The following is a 9,990-nucleotide window of genomic DNA, read 5'->3' on the forward strand; positions in this document are numbered from 1 at the left end:
TAGAAGTAGAGGTATACCCCCCACCCCCACTCCCCATACACATGGATTAAAATTTACATGATTTCGAGGGGGAAATTTTTCTTTGGAAGTATAGGTATACCCCCCCCCCCCCCATTTTCAATTTGCTTCCGACGACAGTGATTAGCAATTAAAACGATACATTTAGACCAATAGTGATCAGCGAAATAGCAAATTGAGAGAATAAACATATACATCACCAGACAAAGATTTATGATATTCTACAAAAATAAGACATACAACTTCATGAAATAATACATTGACAATCTGTAATTTTTCGAAGTTCGCTATCCCGTGGGGAACGCCCAACTGCTGCTTCGTTTCTAACTATTTCAAAAGCCTCACTATCGGATATTTCTGGATGCTTTTTCTTGTAATCGTCCTTATCTAGCATCAGTATTCCAGTTGCTTGGTCGTAATACTTGTGTCTGTAATACTCTTTACCGTATTTTGTATTTTCTTCAATAAGTTCTGTTAAAACTTTATCAAATTTTTGCAGACATTCTGGTGGTATTTCTTTCTTATCGTCGCCAAAAATAACTCGTCTTTCCTCGCATTTAACATTTAGTTTCGCAACTTCCGGTGCTGCTGCAATCATCTCGTTCAAGAGAGATTCGTCATTTTCTAATTTGGTTACCACAAGGATCATATACCTAAACGAACTTTCACCTAACATCTTGTCAAGGGTTTTCAGCATTTGTAGATCTTCGTTTGTGATTCTTTCAGCAGCCGACAAAACAAGAACAATGGCGTGGAAACCCGGAGACGTACAGAATAAACATCGACGAATTTCAGTTTCTACATCAATTTCATTACTGATATTCTTAGGTGAGTTAATTCCGGGTGTATCAAAAATTCGATATCTAATTCCATTCCTGACGGCCGTACCGTAATCACATTTCCGAGTTACAGAGGACCAGCACTGTTTACTCTTAAATTGTTCAGTTCCTAAAATTCCATTTCCACTATGACTTTTGCCTGCTCCAAGTTTGCCAACAAGAATAACCCGTCTCTCTTCTATTTTTCTATTAGATTCAGCAGACGCAGACGGCTTCTCTTTTTGCATGGCAGCTTCTTGTGACTGACGGCCGTCTGTTTTAGATTAATAAATGTACATTTAAAAATAAATATCTATCTTTGAAAAATACTCTAATAGAAATTTATAAATCATTTTATGTAGAAATTTACTCACCCGACTTTCCTCCACCAGCTTTTTGCGAATCCATATCATCCATGAAATCTGTTAATATGATTTGAAAAAGACAAACAATTTCCAAGATAGTTTTTATGAGTGTGCATACCCGAATTTACTCACCGAGTATCTTGCGTAGCAATATTACCCATTAAATGTGTAAACATGTGATCTGCTTTATTTGATATAAGACAAAGTGCTTGAAATTCTATAACAATTTTTATGTATAAACATACACACCTGAAGCATTTTCTATGTCAGCTTCTTTTGCAGCCATATTGCCCATCAAATCTGCGAACATGAGGTCCAACAAAAATTTTAAAAAATGAATAAATAAGAAATGAAAGAAAAACTTGTTAACACCTAAATTTTATTTTTTTTTATTTAGAATTTTCCTACAAACTTTCCAACTAGATAAAAAAAATGGCTATTGGTAACACTAAATTTTCTTTAGAATAAATTTCTAGGGAAGGAATAAGGTTGGAAAATATACTGTACATGTATGGAAGCATTTAAGGAAAAACTAATCATATAATATTTTTAACATGTTAAAGTAGAATGACCTAGGTATTCCTCTCTTTACGTATTTAGGCCAAGACTGCCTCTCAGCATGCGTCGGGCAATTTATAGCTTAGCCCCTCTAGGACACAAGCACTCCTTAGAAATCAGCACGGCCTTCCTCGGTCCTATTCATTCCTCGTCAGAATCTCATTTCGTGTGCAACTTAACTATTGGTTGATAATGTATTACATTAAAGTTTTAAAATTCGGAAAATTCAAAACTATCGGTTTTCAGGTTGGATCGCGGACCGTTTGTCCCAGATAGGTAATGGACTACATACTACAAGTAGTTCATACCTACTAAGTTTTCACACATTAATTTTAACAATATGTTAGACTTGGGGTAAATGTTGAAGTTATTTCCAACAATGGATGAAATTGCTGCCGATGTTGTACCAAGAAATGATAAAGACGGTTACCATTTTAAGACAAAAACATAAAAAACAAAAACGTTAAAAAAAAACAAGGACGTCGATCAAATAAATCAATCACTTTGTCTTTCCTAAAATTGTTTCAAATCTTGCGTCTGTTCTATGAACCGATTCATTCAATTCTAGATAAACATTGGAGGACGGGGCGAACGTGCTTCTGGAATGAAGATAAATATAAAGCTGCCACAGGCACCTGACGTCATATATTAATTTTTTTTTCATGAAAAAATACCGCTTACCTAATCTAGGTAAGCGGTATTGTTGTTCATTATCTTTTAATCTAATAGATAAACGTAGTTGAATTAGCAACTTGAAGTTATTGTTATAATGTATATTGTGCATCGTTTTGTACAGTACATAAATGGCATTCGGTAATTATAATCGCCTTGTCCAATAATCAAAGCTAGCTATTCCTACCCTTCTTTTCGAAAGCATCATAATTTTTTTTTATATTTCAGCATGTAAAAGAACATGACTCTTGTCTTGTAAAAATACCTCTGCTGTGCATCTATAATTGATCCCATGCATGGCTACCACCAAGTATAAATAGACTTCCCCATAAATATTATTATATGTATACCTGTTTGGTATAAAAGAATTTAATCAATTACGCCCAAATATTGCGACAAAACAATCAAACTGCATATCAAAACCGTCAAGCAGATTTTATTAATGTCGATAGATTCAATTCTTGTGCAATGTACTTACTTAGAGAATTGAGTCGGCTGGCTCATCAAATCCTGTGGCATTATGGGAACCGCTGTCTGGCTTGCTGCGTCATACACACACACATACACACATTCCAAAGTATGTGTTATCCATCACTGCTCAACGTCGCGTTGGTATCGTTTGCCTAGGCAGTAGCCGATGCATTACAGAGCTTCTGGTAAGTATTTTTACCGTTTAATGTGATAAAATTGTATATTATTTCCTCGCGAACCGTATATTATTTCCGTGACACCATATGTACACATATTTTACGATGTAGAAGTGATTTGTTTAGGCATAAAAATAAATCTAGTATACAGACGTTTTGACTATTTATTCAATGTCAAGCCCTTATAGAAAAACAGTGTCATAGGGGACAACAAGAAGACTAGTTCTCTTTATTTGGAATTTTACCCCCCCCCCCCACCCCACTCTTACACCTAAAATCGATTTCTTTTTTAGCTCACCTGAACCGGAAGGCTAAATAAGTTCAGACATTGCATAAAACACCTTCAAGGGAAGCAGAATCGAAATGGGTTGTGCATGTAACCTTATAACAAGTTGTCCTTTAATTAAAAAAAAGGATTGTAATACGTGGACCATATGCACGTGTTTCTAACGAAAACGTTAAAGCCTTAAATTTATCACATACATGTATTCACGTACACTACACTAGCCCCCTAGCACCTGAAGACATCTACAGAGGATACCTCTGATTGCAAAAAAATTATGATACATATTTTAGTAGTAAGTCTGAATTTAGTCCTATTAACCATTACATTTGTACATTGTATCACGTACAACACTGACCTTTCACCTCAGAGTTCAACATAAATATGAACTATATTAATTAAGATTGCAACATATACATAAAACATCTGTTCAGTCTTTCCTTTTTTCACTTAATTTTTTTTTACATCTCTAAAAAGGTGTGTGGGGGGGGGGGGGGCTCCATGCTAATTTAAATTTCCATAAAAACTGTTTGCTGTGAGAAGAGGTAGGAGAGGCCGAATATTATGCTATGTGCCTGTACAGCACACCAGTAGTTCCAAACGAGTATAAAGTTTTGGTACATGAGAGAGAGAGAGAGAGAGAGAGAGAGAGAGAGAGAGAGAGAGAGAGAGAGATCATGACGTGAAATATTCAAAACTTATCCGATGGAGAATAATTCTGAATTCTGTAGACTCTAGAGAAAAACTCTTCAACTCCTTAGGTAATTGAACATGGATCTTAAAAAACACATTGCCGATTTTAATAATTTTTGCTGGATGTAATGTAGAGAAAGATTTTTTTTTATTTTATTCAATGGAACTAAAGTGAACGTGTTTAAGCAAAGTGTGACTTTTGGATCAATCCCTGTAGAAAGGAAATTCTTTTCAAATATTTATAAATCTCTAGAACTACTGTATAACACAAAGTACACAATAACGTGCCAAAAGTATGTCAACTTTTCTTTTTTCCCTATATATTTCATTGAAAACAAGACTTGTATTTAAAAGGGCTTTTGTTGTTATTTTTTGTCAGATTTTGAAGAAATTTTTATTGATTAAAGTAGATTCAATTTGCACTTTTTAACATACATAGAATTGGTTTTGTGACAACTTTTTTGTAAAATTTGATATATCAAACACAACACGAAGATATTTTTTAAATGCTCTACTAAAAATCCTTTGCAATATGCGAGCTGAAAAATCTTACTTTGGATTGTGAATATCAAATCTCAAGAACTGAAGGTTGCAAAAATATTTAAATTTGATGCCAAAAAAGCTAGAGGAATACTAAATTTATCAATCCAAGTCTTTTCGAAATCAGTGAAGGGGTTATTTTTAACGATTCTTTGAAAAATGTTGGTTTTCAATGAAATATATAGTGAAAAGAAAACAATTGACATATGGAACCTGATCGTAATTTCAACTAAGGACCAATACTTGAGCCAAAGAATGGGTTCATCTTGATACAAATCACGCTTATGGGAATGGGTATCTATATTATCAAAATAGAGAAGCAAATACTTTTCAAAGGGAATATAATCACAAAACTGTAAAAGTAGGATAGATCTTTTCAAAATCCAGTCGACCAGATATGCCATACGTACTGTTGGTAATAAAGCTAAATCAGACTATATGAATTAAATGTAAATTCTAAATTATTAAAATCGTGACCTTTAGACCAATAATCGGGCGTCAGGAGGGATTCAAAGTTCCACAGAGAAAGAATAAACACAAAATTGGTCTATTAAAAATTAGGATTTGAATGTGTACAATTGTCTCTGGTGTTATCATGATAAATAATAATTAAAGAAATGTATTAAAAGGAGGCACATGTACAAGTATACTTTTAACTTCAATTTCACTGTTTATTTCCTTTTTTTCAATTCAATTTTTTATATGGTCCCAGAAAAGTGGGGGAGGGGGAGGGCAACTCTATGTTAATTCAATTTTTTGTATGTAAATTCTTTGTCTGCGCAAAAAAGTGGGGAGGGGGGAGAGACAAGTGTGGGGGCTGCCCCCCCCCCAAATGCTACGTGCCTGACGAACTATCGATTACATTATATACAGTCATGTATTAAGTCTTCCTTAATGGCTTAACATCTTTTCACATTTCAGAAAGACATCCTAAGACCGACAGTTTAATGAAGGAAAGCTCCCTGGAGCTAACGACAACGATTACATTATATACAGTCATGTATTAAGTCTTCCTTAATGGCTTAACATCTTTTCACATTTCAGAGAGACATCCTAAGTCCGACAGTTTAATGGAGGAAAGCTCCCTGGAGACAACGATTACATTATATACAGTCATGTATTAAGTCTTCCTTAATGGCTTAACATCTTTTCACATTTCAGAAAGACATCCTAAGTCCGACAGTTTAATGGAGGAAAGCTCCATAGAGCTAACGACAATGAAGACAAGAGAAGCAGCCCCTCCCCCCAAGGTCGTTGTTGTTGGCGGCACAGGCCATGGGAAAAGCTCGGTTATCAACACTGTAATTGGAGAGGATAAATGCGCCGTGGGAGTAACATGGGCAGTGGACAAAACCATAACTTCAGAGGCACAGGAAGTCGATTTTACTGGTCAAGATGGAAGAATCATCTTTATCGATACACCTTCACTAAAAACACTGCAGTCAAACGCGAGATTCCAGAATTTGTACAAGAATGGTTTTCAAGCGATTGTGATCGTCTATTCCATCAAAGCATTCACGCAATCTCGTCCGTCTGTACTAGAACTGGTAAATAACCTGTTCGAGAACGGATTAAAAGACTATGCGTTGGTGGTTTTGACGTTCGAAGATTATTTGGAGGATGCGACATTACAGGAATTTTTAAACACAAATAAGGAACTAAAGGACTTCTTGCAGAAAACAGGCGTGGAGGCTGTAACTATGTGTAATACAGCTGAGAAAAATAGCCCGAAAGCAACTGAGCAGAGAGACTCTTTTTTCAGCCATTTAGATGTTATACTGAAGAGAAACGTTTCGCCACTATCAAAGAAGACAACAAAGATCTCACTTCCACGTGTTTTGTGTATAGCTGGTGTTGTGGTGACTGTAGTAATAGTGGTTAGTATTGTGATTCACTTCTCTGTGTGACATAGCACTCCTGCTCAGAACTTGATTGACATCATATAAGATGACATGATTTATTATTATTGGGGTTTCATCTTTATTTGTTAATAACAATTTATTGTAGATGTCGTTATATGGTCAATCTACACGAAATCAGATGATTATCGGGGAAAAAATTACATAAGTTAAATTTTATTTGTAAAGCCATTGACAACGATTTTACATACTGATGCCGGCGAATATTAATGAAACAACGGCGAATTTTAGTAGTGCTGTGTATAATAAGAATTAAATTGTAAACTTCACACTGTACGTATATAATGTTTTAGTCCATAACGGATGCTGCAATTTCTTATAAGTACTGTTTTCTCTTTAATCATATTATGTTGATTTTAAGGAGAGAAATTTGATTTTAGAAATCCTCTATGACAGCTGTTCATTTTTTTGGCAACTGTTTATTATTAACTTTTACTTCTAGATTCTAAGCTCTAAAATCCAGCCATTAAATTATGTTCGTTTTCAAATAGTATAATTAACGATTTTTCACTTAATGTATTATATCCACCCCCCTGCAATACATCTATGTGTTGATGCATTTTTACACCCGTACATACGAGTTTTGCTAAATCATTGAAAATGGTAATGAGGTTGGAGTTTTTTGTTGAATTTCGCAAAGTTGATTATATATACTTGTTATAAGGGGGGTTGGAAAAAAAATACTATCTTTTACACAAAAAGAGTACCTACGAACCCCGTTCCCAGCTGAGAGAGAGAGAGAGAGAGAGAGAGAGAGAGAGAGAGAGAGAGAGAGATTCTATGGTATAATTTGATTTTTGATTTTATGAGTTATTATTTCAAATTATATTATACTTTATTTGCTTGTTACTTTGATATGCTTTTATTGAGATTTAAAAGGATGAATTAGAATGTTGCACTTATAATTACGCGTATAACATCAACTTGTTTGTTTGCGAAATAAATTAGATAGAAAGAAACAAATATGGAATGGTTGGACAAAATTATTGTTATTTTACTATTCTTTTAAATAGTTTGTCAAAATATTTACATTTGTGTCGTGTTTTATTTGAATTAACTTTATTTTGTAGTACTTCTACCTTTTATCAACTGTCATGTTGTAATTTTTGAATTTACCGGGTGGCAGTAAATACAAAATTTACAAGTTGTTATGTTTCAAATTTTGTATTTACTGCCACCCGGTAAATTCAAAATTTACAACATCATACATTTGCATCATACGCAAACATATACACTCGCATAAAAATTTCTTTGAATCTTTGAAATTATATTATAAAGTACATGTATATACAGTCATGTGCAAAAAGTATTCGGTCACAAAATGGCGGCGTGTTTACATTGGCGACGAATGCACACGAATAAAACATGCTTAATTTCTACAAAAACTGATGAAATAAAAAAAAAACTTCCTACGGTTTAATATTTTAATAGGTGTCCTTTAAGTCTGATGACGTGTTGGATACGGTTTGGAATAGAGCCATACAAACTTTTAATGTAAGCAGGCGTAATTTGAGTCCAAATTCGCCGAATTTCCTCGATCAAATTTTCCTTTGATTTAATTGCGCCACAGCGTGATTGAAGTTTCCTTTGAATGAAAAGCCACACATTTTCAATAATATTCAAGTCTGATGACTGGACAGGCCAGCTTAAACAGTTGATTCGATTTCTTGCAACATATTCTTGTGTTGATCTGGCTCGATGGACGGGGGTGTTGTCGTCTTGGAAAAAATATCCATTTTGGGGGAAATGTCTAGCAAGAACGGGCCAAAAGTTTTCCTCTAAAATGTCTTGATATTTGGCAGCATTTATGTTTCCTTCTACCGGCGTCATAGTCCCTACACCTTCCCAACAAATGCACCCCCATATCATGACTTCATACTTCGCCTGTGAATTCAGCTTCTCAACGAGGTCGGGTCGCCATCCTTCGTCTTTTTTCCTCCAAATCCGAACTCTGTCGTCATGGCCAATCATGATTTTACTTTCATCTGAAAAAATTCTCAACTGACCATTGTCTTTTCCCCCGACACCACGCAAGCCGCTTCTTCCTATTGTTTTCCTTTATAACAAGTTTCTTCTTAGCAATACTCCTCCTGTAATTATTTTTATGTAAATTATGCTGAATAGTCCTTCTACTCACTGGTTCAGGTCTTTCCTCGTTAAATTTGGCAGTAATATCTGACAGGGAACACCTCCGAATTGTTTTTACAATCCTTTATAGCTTGCGATATATAATCCCAGGGCTTGATTTTTGGAGGCCTGCCGCTTCTCGGTTTGTTTTCTAGGGAACCCGTCTCTGAAAACCTTTTGCAAATGTCAATAACTGTTGATTTGGGTATTTTCAACAATTCACTTATCTTTCTCCGTGAAATTCCACTTTGCATTAAATTCACAATGACTTTTTTGGCGTCCGCTCCCGTTTCTTTTCCTTTCCGGCCCATGGCTATAACAACTACGTTTTCTTTATTTGTAAACAAACAGACGATAAACAAGTGTCACGTGACTAATTTCTAAATTTAAACAATTCTACTTCCTGTAGTGCTAAAATTGTCGGACAAGGTCGTTTATTTTTTTACTTTCGTTTTCAAGCGTAAACACGCCGCCATTTTTGACCGAATACTTATTGCACGTGTCTTTATATATATATTTTACATTTTGACTTAATTTTTTTTAAGGTCTTGGCGACTAACTCTGGGATGACGAAACAATTAGTCAGATTTAATTCTTGTGTATAGTGCTGCATATTTGTGTACTGTACAATAGTTAAACTTATTGTAATTAAAGGTTGAAATACAGCTTTTTGTTTTCCCTTGGACTGAAATGTCACATTTTCATTGGTTTAAACATAGCACGTGATTGCCTCATATATCTCTATATTTGTTCTGTGAGAAATAATATTAGGCAATATGGCCGTCATTGGTCGACGCTTCGCTTACTCATTTCGACATGTCATAGTATTTTATACATAAACTTCTTGCAGTAAGTTCTTCAAGTATTTGGAGTAGTTGCCCTTTGAAATTCTTTAAAATTAGAGTAGTTGCCCTTAGAATATTGACGTCACATTGTTTTGTCTGGAGCAGAACAAAATGGCAGCGTCAAAATTTGCTCAAATCTCTGCAGAGAAAGGGAGAAAACATTTAAAATTGAATAGCAACAAAACATTGTACGTTAACATGGGTGAAGCAAAGATTTTGAAAGAGTATTTGAAAGGTGATATTGAAAATGTTGAAGAGTTTAAATGGGTTAAATTGGACGAAATGTTAGGCATCTTGTACATGGCTTTGCGTAGATCATCGCTGTTTTTGAATAAATATGTCGCTTGATAGTCCTCGAGAAAATAAAACACTTATTATGTTAGTTACTGACTCACTAAGTAGTGAGTCAGTAACTAACCTAGTAAGTAATAATATGGTCTGATGTTCTTCAAATAATGTCAATATACATATACTATAAATAGTTTAACTTAAGCTTAAGATGATT

The 9,990-nt window shown here is 34.7% G+C and overlaps 2 protein-coding genes and 1 long non-coding RNA gene across 4 annotated transcripts in view; 1 reads left to right on the top strand and 2 right to left on the bottom strand.

Moving 5' to 3' along the window:
* LOC128176594 (uncharacterized) overlaps positions 1-7,549 on the top strand; it is a 37,445-nt gene extending 29,896 nt beyond the window's left edge. The window contains exons 2-3 of the mRNA XM_052843027.1: positions 2,914-3,087; positions 5,756-7,549. Of these exons, the coding sequence (XP_052698987.1) occupies positions 3,069-3,087; positions 5,756-6,501 (765 nt within the window). The 5' untranslated portion in view covers positions 2,914-3,068 and the 3' untranslated portion in view covers positions 6,502-7,549. The remainder of the gene's footprint in view (positions 1-2,913; positions 3,088-5,755) is intronic.
* On the bottom strand, positions 211-2,980 carry LOC128176590 (GTPase IMAP family member 4-like). 2 transcript variants are annotated; one of them, XM_052843022.1, is made up of 4 exons: positions 2,910-2,980; positions 1,451-1,501; positions 1,211-1,258; positions 211-1,110 (listed from the first exon to the last, which is right to left on the bottom strand). In XM_052843022.1, the coding sequence occupies exons 2-4, from the start codon at positions 1,494-1,496 to the stop codon at positions 263-265; spliced, it is 942 nt and encodes a 313-aa protein (XP_052698982.1). In that variant the 5' UTR covers positions 1,497-1,501; positions 2,910-2,980; the 3' UTR covers positions 211-262. The 2 variants fall into 2 exon arrangements, with proteins under 2 accessions (XP_052698982.1, XP_052698981.1); XM_052843021.1 differs by lacking the exon at positions 2,910-2,980 and having other exon boundaries at positions 1,451-1,511.
* LOC128176596 (uncharacterized) lies at positions 6,917-9,927 on the bottom strand. Its single transcript, XR_008242796.1, has 2 exons — positions 8,651-9,927; positions 6,917-8,498 (listed from the first exon to the last, which is right to left on the bottom strand). It is a non-coding gene; the product is annotated as an uncharacterized LOC128176596 (long non-coding RNA).
* Positions 9,928-9,990: the final 63 nt, after the last annotated feature.

The sequence above is a fragment of the Crassostrea angulata genome, chromosome 3 (assembly GCF_025612915.1).
Source record: "Crassostrea angulata isolate pt1a10 chromosome 3, ASM2561291v2, whole genome shotgun sequence".
NCBI classification, from domain to species: Eukaryota; Metazoa; Mollusca; class Bivalvia; order Ostreida; family Ostreidae; genus Magallana; species Magallana angulata.